This window comes from Pogona vitticeps, chromosome 13 (genome assembly GCF_051106095.1).
Source record: "Pogona vitticeps strain Pit_001003342236 chromosome 13, PviZW2.1, whole genome shotgun sequence".
NCBI classification, from domain to species: Eukaryota; Metazoa; Chordata; class Lepidosauria; order Squamata; family Agamidae; genus Pogona; species Pogona vitticeps.
The window spans coordinates 12,005,071-12,032,640 of NC_135795.1; the positions used below are offsets into that span (position 1 = coordinate 12,005,071).

The window sequence follows — 27,570 nt, forward strand, 5'->3', positions numbered from 1 at the left end:
CAGCCTAGGACTGTGTGGGCTTTCTTGGCTGCTGCAGCACACTGCTGACTCATCCTTAGGCGGTGGTCCAACAAGACATCTAAATCCCTCTCACAGGTACTCCTGTCAAGTCAGGTGCCACCTATCCTGTACCTGTGCATCTGGTTTCTCCTGCCTAAGTGCAGGACCTTACTTTTTCCACCACTGAACTGCATCTTATTGGATAGGGCCCAATGTTCAAGTCTATCTAGATCCTCCTGAATGTTGAGTCTATCTTCCAAAGTATTAGCAGTTCTCCCCAGCTTTGTGTCATCGGCAAATTTGATGAGTACTCCTTCAGTCCCCTCATCCAGGTCATTTATGAAGACATTGAAGAGCACTGGGCCCAAGACAGAACCTTGAGGGACCCTACTGCACACTTCCTTCCACGTAGATGTGGTTCCATTGAGGACCACATGCTGGTTTACACGACAATCACATTTGCTTTTGTTATACAGATGCCTCAGCCATTTGTAAACCAAAGTGTGTCTGTGCAAGAATGTATCTCCGGAATGATAAACATCCACCTTGAGAATGTTCTCAACCAGACTTAGGGAATCTCCCACTCTTTCTCTGGAATTCCATTTGCTGTTAGCCTTAGTCAGTTGTGGTCAACTGTGAGACACGATAGGAGAAGTGTTCATGAACACCATCTGAGGGACTAACGGTTCCCCATACCTTGTTCTAGGGAAAGATTGTGGTAGAATGTATTTGCGAAGGCTTTCACAGCTGGGCTCTACTACTCCAGTCCTCTGAAGATGCTGGCCACAGAGGCTGGCGAAACGTTAGGAAGAACAACCTTCAGAACACGTCCAAAGAGCCCGAAAAACCCACAACAACCATTGCGGTAGAATGTTTCACTAGACTAGGGCTGGTAACAAATATATAGCAGAGCTAAGGTGGCAGAAAATCCTATGGGCACCTCTCCCCTTAACAATTTTATGACAAGAAAAATATGCTGCTGGAGGCAGTTCCTTCACTCTGCTTAATAGCAGGGCTGGCCTTGCTCAGCAACAGTGGCTCCTGAACACAGTCTGAAATGCACGGTGTTCACACAAAATCTTCTTTCCTGCTTAACAAACCTGCAAAGCCTTGAGGATGGAAGTATTCCCATGAGCTCGAAACGTGGACAGCCACTGGACAGCATCGTGGCAGGCTTCATTGGTGGCCTCCACAAGGCCCTCTTGCCAAGCCTCAACATCTTCTGCAAAGCTGATCAGGTTGAACCTGGAAAGGAAGAGTCTTCTCTATCAATTAGGACTTTGCACCCAAAAAAATCCTGAACTACTAACAGAGATCCCACCCAATTCAGATCTATTTGTGTAAGGATCAGATTGAAGGGAACGGCTATATTTAGCACTGGAGTGAACGGAAGTGCATTTACAAACTCATTTGTGTCTAAAATGTAAATCAAATCTGATGGGGCACAAGTCACTCCCATCCTTTTTTCTTTTCTTATTTTCTTTTGATAAAAAACCAACTTTAAAGGTGTCTATATACAAACACCTGAGGCTAGCTGTCTGAAATTTTGCAGGTTACCTCCTCTGTTTAGGGTCTACCATGTCTCCAAGCATCATGTGTGGCAATGCAAAAACAAAGTTACAGCTATTTTGCGCCCCAGTGCAAATCAATGGAAGGCTTTATAAATCAGTTTGGGTCTGAGACCGAAATTAAATCAAAGGAGTCACAAATTACGTCAAGCCACGTCAAGATCTATTTGGCAACCTTTGTCTGGTCTTCCAAATCAAATCAGGACACAGCCTTGAAGTCAGTAAGTCGAATCTGGTTAGGCAGCTGATGACGAGAGGGAATTTTTAGCAGAGACGTGGGGTATTAAATACATTTGGTCAAAGGAAATAGGTCTTGCAGCTCTTTGCGATGTGATTTGCCTCCTGGACTTCAGGAAGAAGTGGCCCGGGCAGGCTTTTCAGAGATGGTGAATTCTCAGGGTTGTTCTGCTCTTGGAGCTGGGGTGACTCTTAGGAAAGGTCCAAGATTCATATTCCCGAAACAAGAATAACAAAACTTTGGGGACATGTTTTAGCCATTGTGGGGGGAAACAATCTGGAAGAACCAAGAGAATGGCTGAACAGTCTTATGTCAGGTGTATTCAAACGTGTCAATGGTCCTCTAACATGGATTCTTGCCTTGAGCAGGGGGTTCAACCCAGAGCCCTAAAGGCCCCTTCCGACTCCTTTATTCTATGATCCTAGTCACGGTGTCTAATTAACTCATCACGTAATATCTTAACTGACTAAACACCACTGGAAAAAATAACACAAGATACACTTGAAAACCACAAAAGGGGCTATTTTGGTACATCTTAAGAACGTAAGAAGAGGTGGAGGCCAGAGTCCTCGTGAGGTCAACCAGACACTTGTGGGAAGCCCACCAGCAGGACGTTGAGTGCCATGGCAGCTTCTCATCAGCCCAAAGGCCTACAGATACTCTGGAACCTTTCTTACCTGGTATTATTCTTCCTCAGCTGCTCCCAGATCAGGGAGGCGAGTTCTTTCATGACCTCTTCCAAAGAACGGTCCATGGACCCAGACGTATCAATCAGGAGGCAAACGTTGGCTTCCAAGATGAGACCAAACAATCCCCGGCTTCCTATTTTAAAATAATGGAAAACAAATTGTGAGCATTTAACATCTTGCAACAAACTACTCCCTAGCCAGCACTAGAGCTCATTCTCTTTAGAAATATTATGTCAGAGAAGGTTACAAGTAAAAATATTTATTACTTTTTACCTCCAGAAGCATCTCCTTGAAATCAAGGAACCAGCCCAGAAAGTACCAATGGGAGGAGCTTTGAACTATGGCCTCCTACACAATGCTTTGGGTACCTTTGCTAGAGCGGCCGTCACCACCTGAAACCAGAAGCCTCATCTCTTGGCCTATATTTGGCTCAGAGCAGATGGACGTCCAGTGATCCCAGGTCAGCCCTGCATGAACAGGGTATCCTGTAGGCCCCATCATGCCATACGGATCTCTTAAGTCTAGCTATATTTTTATTACATCATCACTTGGCCCAAATACGTGGCCTGGTGTAGCATTTTGCCCCGTTACAAAGGCTCAGAGCTTGGGAAAGGGATACCTGAGGCTCACAGAATGCCCCCCCAGGGAGGATCGTCAGCCCCTGGTCCTCCTGGGGCTTCCAGAGCAGCAACCCAAAAAGCCCCTTTGCTCTAGACTTTGGTAAGATAAGAACTCCTTTCCTTCTTCCTCTGGGGCTGAAAGGACAATCAGTCAGGGAAGGGGAGACTCTATCTATCCACTTTGTCAAGTATCAATTATTCAAATGATTACAAGGAGGAGAGGAGCAGCAAAATAGTTTTTTTTCTGCATGGAAAACTGTAGGGGGAGAGGTAAGTCTGTATATATGACCCACTTCATCTATGGGCGACAAGTCACATAGGCAGAGATGCAGCTGACCGATAAACCCTAAGACGTCTAACCAACTAGAGATGAGCACAAACCACCCTGTTGGAGGAGGTGAGGGAGGGAAACTGCAGCATCCACAGAACACCTATGCGTCCAAAGAACTGCCGAACTAGCAGTTCACGCCCATCTCTATAGCCAGGGGATAAGTGGTCCCTGATCAAAGGCATGAAAAATGGACAGTTTCTGGCTGAAACCCATATGTGGTCTGCTGCTCTGACTGTGAAATTGGACAGTGTTTTGGTCTGATCCAGCATGGCTTTGCCCAAGAGCTCCAGGCGGTACTTTGCAGCAAGCATGAGTCACCCCAGCACACTTACGTGGGGGCCCTGTTTGTGTCAGGGCGATGCCTGGACGGTGGGAGCCAGCTGCCAGGATTTTCTCCAGCCACCTGTGCCTGCTGCGTACCTGGTTGCCTCATGCCTGGGTGTGGGCCGTGTATGGAGAAGGGGGAGCCAGCCAAAGGGGATTGGGTTGGTTGGCGTGGGAGGGGAGAGGGTCTTCATGAGCAGAGGGGAGAGAGGAGATTTTCCTTTCAGCCTGCTGGGGAATCACGCCTTGTGCTATACCAAAGCTGTTCTGCTGTAACCAATCCAAACCATGGCCTTTCACCCATTTATAATTTTCTATATGGTCTATAATTCTGGTTTCACTTATAACTTCCTGCCTGCTTATAACTCTCTGCAAGAAAGTAATTGTTGCATAGTGGTGGTGTGCCATTGGCTGCCTGGGAAGGAAGCACAGGGCAACATCGCCTGCGTCTGGCAAGTACCCAGAATTATCTTGGGCGATTCATTATCTCTCGGCCACAGCACCTCGTTCATTCCATATCTAGAAGTAATACACTCTCCAGAAGAGAAAAAGACTATATCTTTAGTCTAACACAAGATTGCCTCTATTCTTATTTGGCAAGTCAGCTTGCTTTTGCTTTACAACTAGTCAGCCATGTAGCACTGAAAAAGTTGCATGCCTAGAGGGACAACACTGCAAGAGCAGGAAACTTGGATTTTGCTTGACATGATTCTCCTTCTCACCCTCTAATCTCAGCAATATAAATTATTTCCCAATACAAAATCCCTAACTTTACAGATCAGTGGAGCACTCGAAGGAAACTATGAACGTCACAATGACTTTGGATTCTAGAAGCAACGCACACCTGAAAGAAGCCACTGTAATCTTCGGACATAGCATCGCAACACTTTCTCCATCTGCTCAATGTAATCCTCTAAATCCTTGGACGAAACCTGCAAGTGTTTCACGATACCCTGGAACACAGTTGGAAGAGTTTTGCTAAAGACCCCCATCGTTTGATTACCCGCATGAAGAAATGCCTTCTGAGAAGTGGTAGCCCCACCCATAGAGGACTGGGCCACTGGCAGAGAGGAACAAAAAGAGTTTGCGTGCTTCAAATAAAAGACAAAAATATAGGACTTACGTGCATTTCCACGCGGGGAAAGATGTCACAGTACTTGGCCGACACTTTCTTGCCCAAACATTCCACTTTCTGCTTCTGATGTTTGCTCTCAGGTCCAAAAATCAGACTGGGCAACTCTAACTTCAGTTTCTTTATGCTGAATTTACTCAGCCACTTTCAGAGAGAAAGGATGATGGGTTGTTGAATTGATAATATGGCCATGGTGCACAGCAGCCAATGACCCGAAGACATAGCAATGGCCATAAAGGCACCCCAACATGAAAATCGCTCTACCTCTTTGCTGGAGCATAGTTCCTCTTCATGGGGCAAAAGAATCTTAGGGACCAGCTTCCGTGGACACTTGGGGTTTGAATATTTCTTATAAACAGCACCTAGAAAAAGCACCATCAGGGGACTATCTGGAGCAATAATGTGTTGTTTCACTTTTTTAAAAAGTTCCATCATGGGTTGCTATAGGCATATATGGCTTTCCCTGTCTATTTTCTTCATAAGAACGTAAGGATCTTGCCATTTTAGATCTTGCGGTCCATTGGGCAGAAAATACTGGGGGTCAACGAACAGCAAAGGATTCTTGGAGGGAAATGCTGTGTAGATTATCTTGCATCCCTTACACTAGTCTGTCGTATTCACGTGACACAGAACATACAGGCCCCCTTTGTCAGCATAAAAGTTAAAGTCTAGAATACATGTGAAAAAACTATTCATTCTTTTGGAGTGTTAACTAGTTAACTCCACTAGCCCCTCATTATTGAAAATGGAATTTGGCCTACTAGGCATTATTGCTGAGTTACTTTTCAAATTCCTTCTTAATTCTTTTAAAGACACACTTTATAAGTACAGCAATGGGGGAAGAAATCACTCAGAATGCAAGGTTTAAGAAATTAAAAAGTTAAAACATTACTCATTACACCCAAATAATAGAGTTGCTATCAGTTGTTAAGGTAAAGGTTCCCCTTGACATTTAGTCTAGTCGTGTCCGACTCTAGGGCACGGTGCTCATCCCCATCTCCAAGCCATAGAGCCAGCACTTGTCCATAGACAGTTTCCATGGTCACATGGCCAGCGCGACTAGACACAGAACGCCATTACCTTCCCACCGAGGTGGTACCTATTTATCTATTCGCATGTTTACATGCTTTCGAACTGCTAGGTTGGCAGGAGCTGGGACAAGCGACAGGGGCTCACTCCGTCGTGTGGATTCAATCTTACAATGGCCGGTCTTCCGACCTTGCAGCACAGAGGCTTCTGAGGTTTAACCCACAGCGCCACCAGTTGTTACATTACATTTAAAAACATGACCACACTGATAAAAATCTTTATGAAAAAAGTAACGTGTCATAGGTAACATTGTCACCGCCATTAACTATTCACAAGTTGTGTGGTCAAAGTAAGTTTCAGTTGCCGGTCTAGCTGGCTTTTTTGCATGTAGTAGAATGGACGCCATTTTGTACTTTTCTTTACAGGAGTAAGTGGAACAGTGGAAGATTTTGGCGGTGTGAGGCAAGATTAAAAAATAAACTCTTGGGATATATTCAAGAATTAATAGAAAAAGGGGAGATTGTACACCCTTACAGAAGGATCTGTTGTTTTTTTAAATAAACATCTTTAAACACTTCAAACATGTTACCTTTATGACACTTCAACTGTCACAATGTTCTGGAAGATTCTTGGGAATTATCTCTGAGATTTTTAGATAGTGAAAGTGACGTGGGAGGAGCAGAAAAGAGGAGTTATTGATGGCAGATGTGGCAAGACACACTTTTCCTAACGACCATCATTGTCTTAATCACCATCCAACTCCCACCTAGAGTTATCTGGGTATGATACTATAATAAACTGACAGAGAAAAAGTTGGAGATTCAGAGCACCATATTATTAAGATTTAAAACCATACTGGTTCAGAAGTAAAATGTATTATTGTGGCACACCCACCTACGTTCTTTCCTCTGTCTGTATAAAACAATGACAGTGAAGTCTCTGGATCTCTCTTCGGCTTCATTTTGTGTTTCTTTGTTGCAACGAAAATGTCTGTCATGGACTGTACTGCAACATGGTAGCAATTTTTAAAAATTAATGAATTAACTGATTTTCACTTCAGTGCCATTCTTCTGCCTGAAGACATCCAGAATGGTATACATTACAAGCCAAACAATATTACACATATAGCAGACATAACGATTGGATAATGAAATACTTCACATAAGTGTTTAAAATGTAAACAGAACTTTAAAATAATAATAATCATGCACGATCAAGTCAATTCTGACATCTGGTTTCATGGTTTTCCAATGAGAGAATATTCAAAAGTGTTTTACCCTTCCCTTCCTCTAGGGGGAGCCCTGGGACTGTGCAGTTTGCCCAGGCCCACCCAGGCTGCCTCTTTTACTGGGAGGCTCAGCGGGGAATTTAACTCCTCACCTCTGGATCTGCAGCCAGATACCGTATTTTTCGCTCCATAAGACACACCTTTCCATAAGACGCACCAATTTTTTAGGAGAAGAAAATAGGAAAATATAATCTGTTTTCTTCGCTCCATAAGACGCACAGACTTTCCACCCCCCGTTTTATGGGGAAAAAGTGCGTCTTATGGTGCGAAAAATATAGTACCTAAAACCCTGAGTTAACCAGCCAGCTAACAGAACTTTAGCAAAATCAAACCGCCACCAATTAATTTCATCTTATGTATATTACCACATAATATTTTACCACATCAGCAGCGGTACAGCAATTTAAGAACATCTAAAAGTCGGCAAAACAATTCTGCCTTATATGCCCTCCTGAATTCCTCCAGGGTTGTCAAACTTAGCTTTGTGAATTGTCACTAGAGACGGGCACGAATTAAAAAAATGAATCAACAAAGTCATTTGAAAATCACTTTTTCATCTATTTGTATTTGTACAAATCAATGTTCCCCCAATGAATACAAATCAATGGATTTTTAGCAATTTTTGATTTGTCAGTTTGTTGGGCTATAAAATGCCCCTTCCCCGGTACCCAGAGATACCAAAATTGTAGGGAAGCTTCCTCTGACGCCCCTCTACAATCTCTCCAAGTGAAGAGAGATTGGTGAAGACTGGATTTCAGATTATTCAGGCCCTCCCCAGGAAAGCTCCCTCCAGGCACCTAGAGATACCAAAATCACAGAGAAGCTTCCAATGACGCTCCTCTATAATAGCTTCCAGTTTGGTGAAGACTGGATTTCCCCAAGCCAGCTCCTAAAGGGCACTTTCCTGGGGGCACCCACTTTGTGGGTGTATAACTTGGATGCTTGAAACCCAGTCTTCACCAAACTTGGAGGGATTTTAGAAGAGAGCCGGGGAAGCTTGTCTGTGGTTTAGGTGTCTCTAAGTGCTGGGGGGGGACAGTTTATAGGGTTTTAAAGTCAAAAACGAATTGATGAATTGATTCATCAGGAAAAAAAAAAGATACATTCACAAAACGTGATTTGTCAACCTTGATGAATCGCAAATCAAAACTAATCACCCTTTTTCTGATTTGTGCTCATCTCTAATAAACACCACCACCACCACGGCTACAAATGTTATCATTTCTGTAACTTTTCGAACATTCTTGTTTCCGCTTGACCTGACTGCAGGTGTAGATAAACAGGACAAGGATCCCTTCTGTGTAGGCTCAGAAAAGAGATGGCTGCCGTTTGGCTCACCTCTCCCAGAACTGCTTCCATTTAGATTGGTTATTATCTGTTCAGGAAGGAAGAAACCTCTCACTAACAGCAGGAACCTGTTCAAGCTACCAGGTTATTGATTTGAACAATATGGGAAACCACGGCCAGATTGATCATTAGGTAGGGACGGGTGTTGGCCTAATATAACAGAATGCCTTTGGTCAAGCAGATCTTGAATGTCATGATAATACTGCAAACTTCTGCTTATTTATTATTTTACCTCTGCTGATTGAGATGGGAGGTGTTTTGTGGGATTTGCTGCCTCCGGTGACAAAACAATTGGCTCCTACTTGGGTGCTATGTACAGTGGTGCCCCGCATAGTGACGATAATCCGTGCAGCAAAAATCGTCGCTATACGGATTTGTCGCTATGCGAAATTAAAAACCTCATAGGAATGCATTGAAACCCCTTCAATGTGTTCCTATGGGCTTAAAACTTACCTTTTAAGCGAAAATCCTCCATACGGTGGCCATTTTAGCTGCCTGGTGAGCGAGGAATCCGTCCTTGTTTTACCCGGCGGCCATTTTGGAACCGCCAATCAGCTGGGGAAAAATCATCGCTATGCGAAAATCGGTAAGCAAAACAGCTTACCGATCATCGCAAAGCGATTTCCCCCATAGGAAACATCGTTATGCGATCGCAAAAGCGATTGCAAATTCTTCATCGCTATGCGGATTCGTCGTTAAACGGGGTGCCCGTTATGCGAGGCACCACTGTACTTTGACTGAATTGAGAGGGTGTTTTTCCTTTTCTGCTTCTGTAGCAAGATGCATTGGCAGGGATCCTACTTCTTCTATGAAACAGCCACGTCAGTATCTGGCTCCTGCAACTTAGCAGGTGCTACGAGGCTTAACATGTTTCTGGGTAATCTTGCAAATAAGTTCTAAACTAAACTAACAAGAGCGAGCGAGCGGCTAACACCAATCCTTCCTAGTTGCAAGAACACAAAGATGTGGTCATTCCAGTTCTTCCTTTGCACACACAGTCCTTCACTTGCCAGTTTAACTTACACATACCTGGTGGGATCTCTGCTCTGGAGCTTGGTGGGCGCCACAGGAGGGCTTTCATGGAGCCACTTCGGTCCCCAACATGGTGGTCTCTTAAATTCTAAAAGCAGAGTTGAAGCTTGAGTACAGAAAACTGAAAAAGCTGCCCGGTCCAACGTTGGGGTTGTACAGTGACCAACCAGATGCTTATAGAAAGCCCACGAGTAAACCACGGAGACAGTGACACCCTCCCACCTGTATTCTCCAACAACTGCTATACCAAAGCATATTGCTTCCAATACCGGAGGGGAAAAATACAGTCTTAAGTTGTCTAACCCCATTTAAAGCCACCAACATTGGTAACCACCATGTCTTGTGGGTGTGGCAGTAAATCCCACAGAGTTTGATTGCGGGCTCTTTCAGAAGGCGTCTTTGTCCCCCTAAATATTCAGTTAGCCATTGCTGCTTCCAGACTGTGCAGAAGGAGATCTCTCGTTAATAGGTTAAACTCATGCCTGCCCAGAAAAGAGAGGGGGTGGAAGACTAAGGAGAGCTTTCTGCATGCCTCCTTTAGGTCCTTCCAGTTTTCCTTCCATAGAATTACATGAAAGAAAGGAGAAGTGATAAAAGGCAGGATGGGACCAGGTGGAGAAAATAAGGTGTAAGGGGAAAAATTAAAACAGCCACTGCCCAGGTAGGTCTGGATGTTTCTTCCTCCCCAGAGCCGAACCTCATGTTCTTCACCGCAAATTTCTTGGCATATAGGAAGGACCCATCCAGTAATGGGACGCGTCCAAGATAAATGTACACCTTTAAACAGGTGGCACCTCAGCCTTTCATCAAATGAGGCTACTGCTGAGCAGATTTGACAGTCTGGTAACACTTTGGATGGGTAGAGGTTTCAGCCCACCTCCGTGTCTTGCTGATTTCCTCGAAAGGAGCCACCTGCAGAACACACTGTGGATGGGACAAGATGCCTTGGCAGATGGGCTGCATCTTTTTGGGGAGGCACAAAACCTCACACACCACAACGGCAATATGCCTCAATCCATTTTGCTTTAACAGCTGAAGTGACTTTTCCCCAATGATGTCAGCCGAAACAACAAAGAATGACTCGCATCTCTTGAAAGATGGGAGTATCTTAATATAAATCTTTAGAGGCCCTCCTTCTTAAGCTTAGGCCGTTTCTGCCCTAAAGGGTGAAAGGGATTAGGTAAAGAAGGAGGAAATATCTTCTGGGGCCAATGAAAGAGAGTTTTAGCCTGAGAATGAGCGATCACAGAGCAGGGAGCATCATCTCTGGGCATGGCAGGATTTTTTGGCTCAAGAATCAGCATTAGCAACTGGATCTCTGACAGGGCTGCACGCTGGTAACATATTCCTTCCTTTACGTCTGTGACGGTGGGCACTGATTATGACAGATTTCACCTGCAAATGCCAGAGAGAATCGTACCAGTCTGGCAAGACTGAGGGCTGTTGGTTTTGGAGCTGGTAGCTTTTGCAATCTCTTCTTCTCCTGTTTCTCCAACAGCGTTAGGTCTTCTTCAGCAATCGATCGGCTAGCCAGCTGACTCCCAGCTCGATGCTTTAAGGATTCCACCAGCAAGGCACACTGAAAACAAAAGACGGTCTCGACAGTTTCCTTGCAAGCAAAAGTCCATGGATGAATTAATAGAGGCCTTACCACTTTCTACCAAGACTGAGCTGCAAAGGAAATAACTAACAAGAGTATTATTTTCATCTAATCTGAAGCCGAAGTGAAGTTGCGTACTCCCAAACGCTTGAAGACCTGGGGCAGAAATGAACTTTGTAAATTGATGCCAACAGTTGTCTTTCTCCCTCTCTCTGAGACAGACAGCTATCAAAACACTTGCTTCAACCTGCTCCTTTCTGACTTAGGTATGGGGAAGACATGGCCCTCAAGATAATGTTGAACCACAACTCTCATCAACTCTTATCACAACCCCAACAAGATCTGGAGGATAATAAATTCCACAAAACAAGTTCAGTATGTTGCTCTTAGATTATATTCAGTTGTTCTTGTTTTGACCATTAGTTCCCTTACTAATAGGTCTTGAGGGCTTCCTGCTAATGAATAAGAAAGGAGGGAATAAACATCTGTTTCCCAAGCTCGTATCTACCACAAGTTTAGAAATATCTCTTTCCCTTTCACACTGCATTGATTTCTAACAATGGCATAGCAATCTATTCAGGCTACAAACTCATGGCCTCAAGCGACTGCTATAGATTCCCTTCAGCCTACCTACAGCTCCTCTTCTATTGCCTAGTCACCTGCCCTTTGCAAGCAAATCAGTACCAACGAAGGGAAAACAACAGAGTAACCATCTTTGCCTATCTTGTCCTCTCAACTTGGACAACTGTGGAGATGGGGACCAGAGGGAATGGTCTGACCAGTGTCAAAGACAATGCCTATTGAGGGCATCATGAGCCTGCCAAGGCTGGAGAACATCACTTAAAAGGTGCGCACCATTCAACCTAATAAAAAATGGCAAACATTTTAAGAGGTGCTGAATGTGTACCTTGTGAGAATAGTTGACTGCTTTTTCCATTTCAGAGAGCAGAAGGCTGATATCATTACTTTCATAGATGCCTAGGACAGAGAGAGGGGAGAAAATAGAAAAAGATGGACATCTACCATATGCGCAGAACTTTAAAACATGGCCAGGGAAGGCCAAGAGTAGAGGAATATGACTTTCTAGATGCTGGACTTCAAGGGATATCATCTCTGGACAACTACTGATCATTTTTGGTGGGACTCATGAAAGTTCCACCTCAAGAACATGTAGAAGGCCACAGATTCCCTTGAGAAGACAACACTTTGCTAGGCGAGCTTCAGGAAGCCTCCAATGCAAGACAATTAAATTTGGGAGAGCATTCTTAAGGATGCATGCCTGACGTGCACAAGGAAGCAAAGGCAAAGTGTTGTTTTTAAAGTAAAAGAGTAATTTCACTGGGATGAAGCATGGGATCCATTACAGAAATGCACAGATCCTGAAGTGGAGCCAAAGGGGATAGATTAAAAGCATACAGTACACACCCTCCCCATCACACCTGTTTCTCCAAACCAATGGAAGCGGCCATTGGCAGCCCAAACAATTTCCTTAAAAGCGGCAGCGGTTTCATTTGGACTTGAGTAGCGTGGTGGGACGTTGTCTTCAAGCAGGAGATCGTTGATGCTGAACAGACAGACATGCAGCTGCAAGTCGCACCCTCCGCAGACTTCCGCCATGTAAGAACATATTGCATACTGAAAGGAATATGCACCATTTAAAGAGTGTCATCTCACCTAATTGGGCTAAATCTGTTTGCCCCAACTGGATTCAGGGGGCACTTTAGTTGGCACTGGCAAGTTGGTTCAGCTCACTGAATTTACATGGGTCTCGAAGGTCTTTAAAGTCTTTTTGGATGCTTGGCCAACATCCAGTTGCACAGTCACACTAGCAGAAGGACAATGGCACAGAGGCAAATTGCTCCCAGCTGCAGAGGCAAATTGCTGCTAATTAGCAAAATACGACTTGATTTACCAGTCATGCCCCAACCTGCCAGACCGGCATGCAGTGAGGAACTGGTGACGTGTTAATGTGGTGGCAAGTTGATTCTGACTAATGGCAACTCTTTTCCAGGGCTTCTGAAATTACTTATCATTCCCTTCTTCTGGGGGCACTCTGGAACTGTGTAGATTGCCCAAGAATACGCAACCTGTCTCTTCTCCTACAAGGCACAATGAGGAATCAAACTCTCCCCGCCCCCAGTCCTCAGTTTCAGCTCACCAAGCTCTCCATCTGACTGGTGACTTGTTAATTAGTGGCAATCTGCCACTGTGAGGTACACCATTTCCCTTCCACCAGCGTATCTTATGCAACAGGAGGTTGACAAGAAATGCAGTTGTCCTTAAATCCAGCTTAGAAGTTGAAATCTGTATTAGTATCCTCCAGGACCGTGGTAGGGAGCCTTGCCCCCTCCAAAAGGTGTTTGGGCCTACAACTCCCATCAGCCACACCCAGCACAGCCAATAGAAAGGGCTTGTGGATGTCACAATCCAATTACGTCCAGGGGACCCATTGTGCCTTGTACTACTTCCCACATTCTGCCAGATAATAAACATTTTGAGTTCATCCACCAGTACAAACATTAAGAAAGAAGACATTGCACAGCCCTCACGCAAGATTGTACCACTTGAGAATGCATGTCTGAATGTACTGCCCCATGTCAACCCCCCCCCCCCACAGGTGCCACGCTTGTGTGTGTATGTGTGTGTGTGCGAGAGAGAGATTGTGTGTGTGTATATAAAATAATTCTTGATATGGAGCAAGCAATATGGGATGTAGCATAAGCTGATTATGGAATTACACCCACCATTTCTTGGTCAGGAATGCCAGTTGTGAATAGGTAAAGGCCTTGGGACTCGTGTTTTTCTTTATCTTTAAAGTCCACCTCCACAGCTCTTCGAAGTGCAGCCATTACGTTTCTGGTGCCTTCACAGGGCAGGTTCAGTATCCACCTGGAACAAGAACTTTCCCCATGACCCAAAAGCCCAAGGAGCACTAAAAGCCTCAGGTGGCCTTTCAAGCCGTTGTCACAGCGTGAACTACGCTTCCCATGAGCAGCATCTGATGCTGCCTAGGAGCGAGCCTTTGCTTCCGGATGAGGTTGTTGTGGGAGGGAGGCACAAGCTCGTTTTACCGGCAGGATTTCCCCGTCTCTCCCTATGCTCAGGGCTCACCCAAAAGAGCATCCTCCCACCCCACATTTTCTTCATGCTGATGACAGAGTTCTATTCCCCCTGCCCAGGTGGGTCAAATCGGCACCATCTATGACAAACCGTGACACCATCTCCTGTCAGCGTTTCTCCTTCTTTGGTTGGTTTCTCCCTTCCCCACCCCCACCCCTGCATCCAGAGCTTCTTGGGTTGGAAGCTTTCAGGTTAATCGTTGATCCACTAACAAAACAAAAAGAATCGCCAGGAAACCTAATTTTCAATGAATTTAGTCCAGATTGCTTAAACAGATGCTATTTACAAGTTGCATTTTGAAATGGCAGATATGTTTACTGCCGAGGGCACATCAGGGGAGGTTCAAAATTTAGCAGTGATTCAGGAAGCCAGTAAGGGGGGGGAGGAGGAAGAAATCATGGAATAATGTAGTTGGAAGGAGCCTATTATGTCCAACTCCCTGCTCAATGCAGGAATCAAAATCAAAAGATATCTGCCAGGTGGTTGTCTAATTTTCTCTTGAATGCCTCCAGTGTTGGAGCGCTCACCGCCTTCTGAGATAATTGGTTTCATTATTGGTTTCATTATTGTATCTGGGATGGATGAGAACAGATCCAGCCCTCCTCTGGATTACAATCGTTCAAGTAATTGAAGTCTGCTGTCATAGCTTCCCTCAGTCTTTTTTCCCCTCAAGGCTAAACATGCCCAAGTATTTCAGTAATTCCTCATAGGGCTTGTTTTCCTGTCCCGTGATCATCTTTGTTGCCCTCCTCTGAATTTGCTCGCTTGTTGGCATCCTTCTTAAAGTGAGGTGTCCAAAATGGGACAAAATATTCAAGGTGAGGTCTAACCAGTGCTGAATAGAGGGGACTAGTATTTAATGTGATTTGGAGGCTATAAAGGCAGCCTAAACTAGCATTTGCCCTTTTTTTGTGCAGTTGCTTTGCTTTGCCCAGTTGCCTCATATCCAGCTTGGAGTCTACAATAATTTCAAGATCATTCTTGCATGTAGTATTACTGAGCCATGCATCCCTTACCTTGTAATTGTGCATTGAGTTTTTCCCCCTAGGTGTAGAATTTTGCATTTATCTTTGTTAAATTTAATTCTGTTGTTTTCAGGCCAGTACTCGAGCCTATCAAGAGCTTTCTGAATTTTGTTTTCTGCCTTCCAAAGTATTAGCTATTCCACCCAATTTTGTGTTAAGAGCAAATCTGATAAGCATTTCATGCACTCCCTCATACAAGTCATTGATAGAAATGTTGAAGGGCACTTAGGACTAAGCTTTAGGCTACTTCACTTGTAACCTCTTCCCATTTTGATAATCAGTCTTTGAATACAAATTTGTAATCAACTGTGAAGATCATATCCAGCAAATCATATCATATATAAGTTTTGTTTCATCCCCAACCTCCCCAGATTCTAAAAAAGACAGATGATCTCTGAAGTGGATCAGGGTGGAAGAGCTGCCAAGGAATCCCATGGGACCCTTTCAATATCCATCTATTAAAGTCACTATGTCAGCCTGCAACCAGAAAATGTTGAGTTGAATACAAAGGAAGAAAAGTTATTCATCTAGAACTTTGCCCAGAAAGTTTTAAATAGAAAGTTGAGTGAGGGTGGGTGGGAGAGAATTATATTTACTTACTTCCAGGCACTTTGTAAGTTGTCAGGGTGGAGAGGAACCATTTCAGATTGCCAGGCCTTCACCTCACTTCCAAAGCTGCAAGAGATGTAAATGAAATAACTGAACAGTGGTGGCATTCACAGCTACAGCTCAATCTAAAGATTCAGGCATAATAAGTAGAGATGGGCACGGAGCTAAAAATGAACCAGATTTGTCAAAAATCACTAGTTCGTTGTTTCGGATTGGTTGCGGCTCGTCCAAATGGGAGAATCTGAACTTTCCTAGACCAACACATTCCTGGGTGATTTATGAACCTCCTGGTTCATTGCCCCTCGACAGTCTGCCCCCGGTTTATTCCCGCTGCTCACTGCCCCCTTCCCATCGCCTCCATCGCCCCCCTACTTTTTCCTGCTGTTGTCTCCTCTTCATTGTTGCTGCTGCCAGGCCAGGGGCATGATCTGTGCATGTCCCCGCCTCTCCGCTGGTAAGTGGAGACATGCATAGATGGCTGGCTAATCCGGTTCCGAAGAGAGCTGTGGGTGACATTTTCTGTGGCAACCACCTTGTGATGTACACAATGGGCTGTGACATTAAAAGCGACAATGGAGAAATCCCTGCCTCTATTTTCGTCTTCTCTAACTTTTTTCTTCTTTTACAAAAACATCCCTCACTGATGCAGCACAGTTCTAATATACAGGAGGTGCCGTCCAGTATCTGATTGTATCTGATGCAGTGCTGCTTCATGGGGAGGAAAAATTAATCAAAAAGGGAGCGAGGGGACGTTACCATGGCCCCTGAGCAACAAAATGTGTGGAAAGGGGTGTCACTCATTGGAAAGGGGAGAAATTGGAGCAATCTGTAGTGCTGGCTAGATCCTTGTCATAGACACGTCTCCCATGTGAATGAAAGGATTGCTCAAGTGCGAGACAAAATAGATCATACTGAAGTGAAGAGCCTTTTAAGTGTGAACCAAATCGCTCCAACTCTCTAGTCGTGCTCTCAATTACCTAGCAGGCGTTGCACCCAGGGACATATGGGGAGAGGGCGCAGCCAACAGTGGAAGACTCAAATCGTCAGTATAAAATGCACACACACTCCTCTTTGCCTGCCATCCTCCCCCTACCAGATTAAGATCAAGGGAACAATCAGTTCATTGGTGGATCTCAAAGGAACAGCAGAGAATGCCAGGACTGTAATGACAAAAGAAAGGCCAGCCCATGTCTTGCCAGGGATTGAACCCTTTGAAAGTCTTGTCCACAACCACACGAGAAAGTTACGTGGAAGTCACGTAATAGGCTTCAGTCGGAAGTTGGCAGAATCAAGGTGAATCTAAAAAAACTTCATGCCTACATCAGGATACGCTATGCCCCTAGAAGCCTTGATGTTAGATGCTCTTGGTGTTGGCCAACATTGAGTGAAAATGATCTGATTTACTCATGGATTGTACTGTGGTGCTTCTGATATGGAACAAAAACCAAATCTTGGAGTTGCAGTCCAAGAACTCTTGGGTGACCCAAGGTTGGGAAGCACTGGTGTACGGTCATGTTCTCTCCCTTTGCTCCTCTCTTCATGAAAGCAGAGAAACACTTCAGAAAAAGATATATTTGCATAATACCTGAATGTGGAATAGTGGTTATGTTACAATAAAATATTGACCACTACCTCTTCTTGAACCAGTTATTGACTGATCAGAGAAGTGTCCACCTATGCCTGTCTGGCTCCTAAGCATGCCTCAGGGAAAGGGTTCTTGCCAGTCTGAAAAAACTCTCCTAGCACCTTAAACTAACAGGTTTTATTTGGCAGAAGGTATTCCTGAGCTGCAGCCCCTTTCTTCAGATACGTGGACCTCAGAAAATGTGTATAAATATCTGTCTACCGAAGTTACAAGATACCCACTGTAGTGCAATGGATTGAGTAATGGACTAGGAGTCAAGAGGCCTGGGTTCGAAACCCTGCTCAGCCATAGAAATTCACTGGGGGTGTGGAACTAGTAAGGCCACTCCTTAAATATCTCACTTACCGTGGAAGCCCCATTAGGGTTGTATAAGTTGGTTCTGACTTGACGACACATAATGACAAGAAACTGGGGTAACGCTCCACATGCTTCTGATGAAGTGGGCTATACACAATCCACCAAAGCTTAGACCAAATCAGATTTCTCACTCTTTAAGGTACAACAAGACCCTTTGTTGCTCTTGTGGCATGCATGTTTTTGGGTTTTTTTAAAGGGGTGTCACATCATTCCAGTATTTGCCACTCCCCACCCAATTCTAGGAACTGGTGTTCATGGAAAGGGTGCCTCTTAAGAGAGAAAATTCACTGAGAAATCATACCCAATCTCCACTGATGATCTGTGTGGTCCTTAAAATTCCACCGCATGCATTTGATGGCTACTTACGCAATAATGTTGAAGAACTCCTTGCTCAACATCTGCTCTTCAAGCAAGAGTCGCAGGGAATGTTGGATATGAATGATGTACATGGAGTTGGTCTTGGAGGTATCAATAAGCACAACAACCCTAATCAGAAAAGCCAGCATCAGAAGCATACCTTTTCCACCAGTATTGGTCTTTTCCCATTTTAAATGGTCCAGAGATTCTGAAGAGAGCCAGCATATTGTAGCGGTGAGAATATTAGATTGGGGCATGCAGGTTAAACTATTCTGAACATGCGTTTATCTGTTAAATTTTGTTTCTCAGTGTGGTCATTGCTGTTGCTGCAACAGCCTCCCCAGTGTAGCTGTTTTATACATTTACTGGGTTTTAAAATTATCTTAAGGTATACTGGATAGCTCAGTGGCTGTAGAGCCAGAGGCTGGGAGTTCAATTCCCCCACTGGGCCTCCAGGAAGAATAGCCAGCCTGGGTGGCCTTGGGCAAGCTGCACTGTTCCAGGGTGTCCCTAGAAGGAGGGAATGGCAAATCACTTCTAAGTACTCTCTACCTAGAAAACTCTGAAACAGGTCATATTAAGTCCGAGCTGGCTTGGCAGCACCTGATTATCATTACTCCATCCCAACGCTTTGATGCAGAGATAGACAAAATAGAGAGGAAAGGCGGACATCCTTCCACATACATTTGTGTACATGTAGCAGCAAAAGAAGAATACCTCTTCTCACTCACAGTTCCCCAAATTCTTCTGCTTCCTGCAGAGAGCCAGTCAATGCGTTGCTCGTACATCCTCACTATCCGGCTAAGTCGCTTCTGTTAAGAGAGGTGGCTGATGTTAAAAGGCTAACCATTTCACTAATATTTCAGATAGCCGGTGAGGCAACTACAAAGGATGCCAGGCAGAGACAGGCGAAGTGCTTTGGGGGCTTCCACTTCTGGAGCCTCCCACGAAACATGGGAGTTATAGTCAAATAAGCCATATTTCCAAGACTTTCAGGCTGAAGTCTTCCAAGTCATCTTACTTTCTGGTCCTTTGGACACATGGATGGCAGCTGGGACCTTCTAAACCAGGAATGGGCCCACATCCTCTAAACTTGCTATATCCCTCTAGTTCTCTTCAGGGGGCATTGGAGACGCTTTTTCTATTTGTCCCCCAGACATTTTGTGGCCACAAGGGCCTTTTTCAGTAAATCAGCTTCCTTTTAAAGAAAAGATTTTTAGAGTGGATGTGAGCCACTATCTTTCAAAGATGGGAATATCCGGTCCTCTACCTTGTTCTAAAACATGCGTTCTGACACAGGTCTATGTTCCCGTCTTAAGGCTTAGAATTTCTGAGAATCAGAAGGAATGTGATACTCTTCTAATGCTTTTCGTTGTTTTATGTGTCCTTCTATAACTTGAGATCAGAGAGGAGACATTGAGTACACGAATATCATAAATACTTGTGACACTAAATGCACTGATTTTTACAATAAGCATGGAGAAAACTTGTATAGGAGAGTGGCTTCTGAGTAGCAGGCCAGAGCAGTTGGAAGGAGCAAGGAAATAAGAGCCCTCTGTTTCCTGAAACTGTGAAAGCTGGGCAGTAAAGAAAGCTGAGAGGGGAAAAAATTGATTTGTGTGAAATGGGCTGATGGAGGAGAGCTTTGTGGATATCCTGGACTGCTAAAAAGACAAACAAGTGGGTCCTAGATGAAATCAAGGCTGAACTATCTCTGGAGGCAAAAATAATGAAGCTGAGGCTGCCCTACTTCAGGCCTATCATGAGAAGGCAGGTTTCTCTGGAAAAGACAATAATGCTGGGAAAGGCAGAAGGCAGCAGGAAAAGAGGAAGACCAAATGAAATATGGACCGAGTCCCTCAAGGAAGCCCCAAGCTTGAGTTTACAAGACCTGATCAGGGCCGTTCAGGACAGGACATGTCGGAGATCATTCATTCATAGGGTTGACATGAGTTGGAGGTGACTTGACAGCACATAGCGAACATTTCCTGAAGGCTATGAGACATGGGTATACACAGAGTAACAAACTTGCAATGACATTCACTGCTCTGTTTCTCTTGCTCATAAACATAGACTTATTTGTAAGCGCTTTGAAAACACTATCAGTCGTTTTTCTGCATGTTAACCCTCTGCTGTTGGATACCAGGGCAAAATAATAGGATTAATCTGGAATCCAATTAAATCTTGTGCAAGCAGATCAGTGTCTGTGTCAGTAATGGATTAGATGAGGAAGAATCAAGGGAGCCTTAATCCAGACAAGACAGAAGGTGGTCCTGATACGTCAAAAGGCAGATCCAGGGATGGAGACGCAGCCTGTGCTGGATGGCTTTTCACTCCCTCTGAAAACACAGGTGGGCAGCTGGGGATGCTCCTGGATTCAGCTCTGAACTTGGATGCCCAGGTTTTGGCAGTGGCCTGGAGTGTGTCGTTAAAACGGGTGCACCAGCTGCGCCCGTTCCTGGAGAGGTCCGATCTGCCCACAGCAAGACGTACCTTAGTTACATCCTGGCTGCATTGCTATAATGCGCTCTACGTGGAGTTGTTGTTGGAATGTATTTGGAATGTCAACTGGGGCGCATTATGGGATCCCATATCCCCCCCCCCCCGTTACAGTAGCTCCGATGGTTGCCAATCCATTTTTGGCCATAATCTGAAGTGCTGGTTTTAACAAAGCCTTAAATGGCTTGGGTCCAAGCTATCTCAAGGACTGCGTCTCCCTTTATGAGCCTGCCTGGGTGTTGAGATCATCAGGAGAGGCTTTTCTCTCAGTCCCACCACCTTCATAAGTGAGTCTGGTGGGTACGCGGGAGAGGGCCTTCTGTGCTGCTGCTCCCAGACTCTGGAACTCCCTCCCACAAGAGGCCAGGCTGGCCTCATCTTGGCTGTCCTTCTGCAAGCAGGCAAACATCTTTCTCTTCAGATAAGCTTTCTCTTATTAGCCAGTTATCTGACAGGGGTTCCTCATTGCTTTGAATGTGTTTTGGTGTTGATTTTATTTACCTTTTTTAGTGTGGTGTATGTCTCATTCTTTTTTAATATTTGCACGCTTCCTATTTTTAGCTTTTAGATATTTTCTTTCATGATGTAAGCCTCATTGGGACCTTTTTAAGGAAAAAAAGCAGGGTACAAATATCTTAAATACATAAAAATATATAAGTCTCTCATTTACCTGGTAGTCGTACAGTATTGGTGGATCTACGTGAACATTTTTAATAGTCCCATCATGCCACTCAAACTGCATCATTGCTTTCTGAAAAGAGAAGGGGGGGGAAGCCCACCGCACAATATTAACCCTTCCTTTTTGAAAGTGTAATAACTGGATGTGCCACACAGTTGACATTCAAGCACCACTTCCTGGCTGCGTGCAAGGGGCACACAGGTTACAACGTCCTATACAGTTGTGCCCCACTTAACAATTACCCTGTATAACGACGAATCCGCTTCATGACGATGTTTTTGCGATTGCAATTGTGATTGCAAAACGATGTTTTAAATGGGTTTTTTGGGCTTTGCGAAGATCGGTTCCCTGCCTCGGGAACCGATTCTTTGTATTACCACGATCAAAACAGCTGATTGGCGGGTTTTCAAAATGGCCACCAGGTGCTCAAAATGGCTCCCCGTTGTGTTTTGGGATGGATTCCTCACTCTACAGGCACCGAAAATGGCTGCCCCTATGGAGGATCTTTGCTGGACGGTGAATTTTTCAGCCCATTGGAACACATTGAACGGTTTTCAATGTGTTTCAATGGGCTTTTTTATTTCGCTTTACAACGTTTTTGCTTTACAGCGATTTTGCTGGAATGAATTAACGTCGTTAAGTGAGGCACCACTGTAGGTTGTTCTTTAAGTGGATGGAGAATGGTGGGATGGTGGGAGGCACTCACCCCCAGGAATAATTGTGAAATAGCAAGGAAGGACCTCCTGACTCTCATTGGACAGCTTGGGCGAGATACGCCCCCCCTCCTGCTCTGCTATTGGTCAAGAGCAGGAGGGGCAAAGAGTGGGACTCCGGGGTTGCTTGGGTTGGAAATCCAAACACTCCCTAACATTACCTTAGGTAACTTATAGGAATCTTGAACTTTCTATGGATTTCTACACCAAAACTGATCTATGTACAACTGGTGGGTTCCTTTCCGTTTTTTTAAACTGCACAATGGGAAGAAAGCTGCTGGATGGGAAAGAAGAATGGAGAGGGATTTCCAAATGTACAGTACAAATACTGAAACTGTTTCTGTCTTTCTGTCTGTCTGTCTTTCCTGTTCTTTTCCCCTGTGAACACTCAGAGCAGCTTATGAGAAGGCAAACCGTCCATTAATGCAGCAACATATCAACTGAGAAGAGTGTTTGCCCAGGGAGGATCCACTTTACGCTACCACAGAGCAAACCTTGTCTCTTTTTGGTATTAATGTATTTAAGCCTTTGCAATAAGAGGTGGCGCAGACGGTATGGAAATCGCCGTGACACATCTTAAAGCCTGGCTAAGCTGATACAGCAGCAGCACTTTAACTGAGGCTCAGGGAGCGAAAAGGTAACCAACGAAGCGTCAACAAAATGACTGATTAATCAAAATCCAAAAATCTACTTTGGCATCCAACATCAGCAGAATTGGGGGATTCTCCCTCTCCTTCCATAGTGCCAAAATGCTGACCTTGAGGGCTTTCAAACCTTTCCAGAGCAGGCTTTTATGGCATCCAGGGTGGCTCCATCAAGGATGGGGATCCCACAGTTCTGGGGGGCTGCATCAAGATCCAGAAAAAGAACACTACTAGAACATTGGCCACTGCCCTGACTGGAAACGTCAACTGAAAATCCCTCTGTCGATTCATTATCGTTACTATAATCATTATAACTGCTTAATATTGGTGTCTACCCTGGCTAGTTATCACAGAGCAGAGTCCAATGGAAAGTTAATACACTTCTTGAAAGGAAAAGTAGCTGGCCGGCTCTTTGCTGAAGAGGAGTAAATTTCATTATTTCCTACATCAGCAGATGTGCGGATGCTACTGGACTACAGTCCCATCATTCCTCACCATTGGCCAAGCTGATTAGGGTCAATGGGAGTTGCAGTCCAACAACATATGTTTCCTGTTATCAAGCAGGAGGCTGGAGGAGACGGCTGCACACTCTATGATTCTAAACAGCAGCAGCAGCTTTATTTACCTCATGTAAAGTGGACGACACCGTTTTCCGAAGAACAGGCACATACTCTTCCACTGGTGAAAAAGCGTTTGGTGCCAACACTTGATAAAGGTTCAGTTTCTTGGCTGCAGCAAACAGAAAAAGGCACAGAGCAGGACGATGGGAGAAGCCTTTTCCAGGGTGCCGAGGGACCCCCTTCTCTAGGCCATTTGACCGCTTGGCTTACCTTTCAGGCTGTTCGTTTTCAGCCATTCGGACGAGGTCTTGGCTGAAAAATTGGGGGTTTGTATCACAAGCTGACTCTCATGTTTTGGCGGCTTAGGCAAGGAGCAGGTAGAGGAGACTTTCAGACACTCCACGGAACCCTAAATGCAATATTATATGAGTTTGTCTCTAGAAATCAGTATGTTCTGGTCTCTTCTGAATACTCAATAGCTGTAAACATCCAAATATTAATATAATAGCCTAAATCTTGTGAAGGGATTGGCTACACTGCAGTTTATCCCTCTGTTTGTTTTGGAGCTGGCATGGTTAAAATGAAAATATTTTCTGTTGCTCCATGATGTAAAGCCAATTGCATGGAAGTCTGGCCTTTTTCCAGGGGCATCTGGTGCATTTTGATCAGCCAGCAGAGGCTTCTAATACTTTGCGGCCATTCCGCATGCATTGCTCCTCTTATGCTTCTGACGTGTACAGTTGCTTCTATTAGCCGAGGAGCCGTTGTTTTAATTCAACACCTGTATGGAGAATTAGTGCAGGGAAATCGCCCCAGAGGGAGACCACAGCTGCGATACAAGGACATCTGCAAGCGGTATCTGAAGGCCTTAGGAATGGACCTCAACAGATGGGAAACTCTGACATCTGAGTGTTCAGCCTGGAGGCAAGCGTTGCATCACAGCCTCTCCCAATTTGAAGAGACCCTTGTCCAGCAGGCCGAGGCAAGGAGGAAGTCACAAAAGCAGCAAAACCAGGGAGCTGGACAGGGGACAGACTGGATTTGTCTTCAGTATGGAAGAGATTGTCACTCTCAAACTGGCCTTCTCAGCCATACTAGATGCTGTTCCAAGTCCTCCATAGACGGCACGATATCATAGTCTCTAAAGACTGAAGGATGCCTACCTACAATTCAACACTACATCCCCTCCCCTTTTTTAATTTTTTAAAAAAACCCTCTTCCCCAACTAAGCTGAGGGTGACAAGAGAGATCCCGTCAGAGAGGATGGTGGGATGGCCAAGGGGTTGTTCCGCTTGGTGGCTTTGATTGCCATGCTGCTTACCAAGAAGAGGGGGTGCAAACAGCCCATGTAGTCGTCCCCCCTCCATGAGTATTGCCTTCAGAGGAACCTTAGACACTTCAAAGGGAATAATGGTGAAGGAAGACAAGATGGGGTGTGCAAGTGCCCAAAGGAAAGACTGCAGGAGGGGGCAAGGAGCCAAGCTGGGCACAAAAGGTGACTGAGACGGGACGTCCTGCCTGAATCTGCACCTAAGCAGATTCCAGCCCATTGGAATCCCAACCCCAATGGGGTGGGCTGGGATTCCACATGCTGGTGGGCGATTCACATGGCTGCCCACAAAGTGGCGACTACTGCAACGGACGCAGCTCGATCCTCCCCAGCGCAAATCAACAAAGGCAATCTGCGTGCTTGTAGCCACAATCAGTGGCACAGTCAAGGCATCTTGAAAGGGGAAAAGTTCTTTGTGAGGTCAGACATGCACATGCCTGCAGATACATAAGCAAACATGCTCCAGGAACAGAAATTGCAAGGCGCTGACTATGATCACAGATGCGCACTCTCTCAAGAAAGGGAAGGGTGCACTAGATGGAGCTAAAACTGTGCAAGAACAGGGGAAACATGATACAGGCTGATACAACCTGTCCAAGGCACAGAAGGGGAGGCGAGCTTTTGCTCCTTTCTCAGAATATCAGGCCTGCTCGACAGAGAACAGGGAGCAGAAAGTGCTTGAGCTCATAAGATAAAACTGTTATATTCAGATGATTGCTGGAAAGATGAAGCAATGGGGCATATGATAGACAAATTAATGTACAACAGGTTTATTGAAAGAGGAGAGTGCAAAAATTAGTCTGAAGCTCAACATCAAAAAAACTAAGATCATGGCCACTGGCCCCATCACCTCCTGGCAAACTGAAGGGGAAGATATGGAGGCAGTGACAAATTTCACTTTCTTGGGCTTTGTGATCACTGCAGATGGGGACAGCAGCCACGAAACCAAAAGACGCCTGCTTCTTGGGAGGAAAGCGATGACAAACCTAGACAGCATCTTAAAAAGCACAGACATCACCTTGCTGACAAAGGTCTGCATAGTCAAAGCTATGGTTTTTCCTGTAGCGATGTATGGAAGTGAGAGGTGGATCATAAAGAAGGCTAACTGCTGAAGAATTGTGATGCTGGAGGAGACTCTTGAGAGTCCCCTGGACTGCAAGGAGATCAAACCTATCCATTTTGAAGGAAATCAACCCTGAGTGCTCACTGGAAGGACAGATCCTGAAGCTGAGGCTCCAGTACTTTGGCCATCTCATGAGAAGAGAAGACTCCCTGGAAAAGACCCTGATGCTGGGAAAGTGTGAAGGCAAGAGGAGAAGGGGACGCCAGAGGATGAGATGGCTGAACAGTGTCATCGAAGCAACCAACATAAATTTGACCAAACTGGAAGGCCCTCCTGTCTTCCACTTCCCAAGTGGAAGACAGGAGGGCCTGGCGTGCTCTGGTCCGGGGGTCACGAAGAGTCAGACATGACTTAACGACTAAACAAGAGCAACAGGGTTAAATGGAATTGTCTTAATCACCCTCCTAGCTGATGATACCTAGTTTGGAGGGGAGGGCAATGTGTAGCCTGCATAATTAAACTGTAAGCCACCTTTAAGCACTATGGGCTGGTATATAAGCAGCATATTTTGTTCTGCTTTGCTTTTAGAAATCAAGGTACTGTATCAAGAATCTGACGCCAGCTACAGAATGCAGAAAATGAAACTGATCAGTTTTTAATGCACCAATAACTCTTTGTGGATTTTGCTGCAGAAACTGTCCCTGGAAATAAATAAATTACATGCAGGCACAATTTCTCCATATTTCTGAATATTATTGTTTAATATTCATAGAAATATATATATATTCTACTCTCCTAGTGTTTACTTTCCCCTCAGGACATTTATTTATAAGAATTAAAACCTGTCACAGAACACACAAAAAAAATTCCAAAACCCAGCAGCTAATCATAACAGAGGAAAAGAATTAGATAATTAATCATTTCACTGTTGCTTAAACTTTTAAAGTAAAATACCAAAAAAATTAAATAAACTGAAAACTTACATCTTTCATTAAATTAAAAAGTGAGTCGGCCATCCTGCCCTCATAGATTTCATTTATGATGCTGAGCAATCCCTCAGCTTTTTGGCGTTCGCGAAGAACGAGGCTGATATCGCTGCTGTCACAATTCTAAATACAGAATACTGAATTAATCAGATGAATTTTAAACTACTTCCAGGTGCATTTATTTAATACTAGTCTATTTTTATATAAATATTAATTTTAACATATTACACAATAATACATTATGGATTTCCAGCTTTTATGTGCCTCTTTCTTGATTCGGTCTTCAAATATCAGCTTAAAAACCGCAGCGTACATAATAAACAATCCAAATTAAATTAAATAGCAGAAATATCAAGAGCAAATCAAAACAAAAGGCCGCTGGCTTTTAACACAATGCAGGTCTGGCCATTTACCAGGGAGGTGGCCAAGGTGAGGTGCTCTCAGGATGTTCAGCTGCCAATAATGCCAGCCATCACAATGAACACTGGGTACAAAACAAACAGTATATGGAGTCTTACAAGTGGTTCACCCAAGCTTTGCAAGTAAGTGCTCAGAGCACTTATGTCCAAAGACAATAGCCTGTAATGGGTATAAGATAAGAGGAAAACCATCTCAGAAAATAAGTGGGAGGTGACCCTATGATTCCCATTCATCATTTCCAAACTAATAATTTCTTAGTCTGTGAAATGTGCAAGATAATCCTACATATGCACGGTGTCCTGCCTGCATTATTTTAATTAACATAGGTGAAAATACGTACAAATGTGATCTCGTAAACAAACAAG

The 27,570-nt window shown here is 44.6% G+C and overlaps 1 protein-coding gene across 1 annotated transcript in view; it reads right to left on the reverse strand.

Moving 5' to 3' along the window:
- VWA3A (von Willebrand factor A domain containing 3A) overlaps positions 1 to 27,570 on the reverse strand; it is a 55,266-nt gene that overhangs the window by 11,449 nt on the left and 16,247 nt on the right. Inside the window, exons 11-28 of the mRNA XM_072982898.2 lie at positions 26,783 to 26,908; positions 23,677 to 23,815; positions 23,472 to 23,575; positions 21,481 to 21,561; positions 19,029 to 19,123; positions 18,321 to 18,440; positions 15,944 to 16,018; positions 13,943 to 14,087; positions 12,638 to 12,833; positions 12,106 to 12,176; positions 11,019 to 11,177; positions 9,596 to 9,686; positions 6,826 to 6,936; positions 5,167 to 5,264; positions 4,894 to 5,046; positions 4,615 to 4,723; positions 2,484 to 2,628; positions 1,101 to 1,245 (exon numbers count right to left, since the gene is read on the reverse strand). Of these exons, the coding sequence (XP_072838999.2) occupies positions 1,101 to 1,245; positions 2,484 to 2,628; positions 4,615 to 4,723; positions 4,894 to 5,046; positions 5,167 to 5,264; positions 6,826 to 6,936; positions 9,596 to 9,686; positions 11,019 to 11,177; positions 12,106 to 12,176; positions 12,638 to 12,833; positions 13,943 to 14,087; positions 15,944 to 16,018; positions 18,321 to 18,440; positions 19,029 to 19,123; positions 21,481 to 21,561; positions 23,472 to 23,575; positions 23,677 to 23,815; positions 26,783 to 26,908 (2,163 nt within the window). The remainder of the gene's footprint in view (positions 1 to 1,100; positions 1,246 to 2,483; positions 2,629 to 4,614; positions 4,724 to 4,893; positions 5,047 to 5,166; positions 5,265 to 6,825; positions 6,937 to 9,595; positions 9,687 to 11,018; positions 11,178 to 12,105; positions 12,177 to 12,637; positions 12,834 to 13,942; positions 14,088 to 15,943; positions 16,019 to 18,320; positions 18,441 to 19,028; positions 19,124 to 21,480; positions 21,562 to 23,471; positions 23,576 to 23,676; positions 23,816 to 26,782; positions 26,909 to 27,570) is intronic.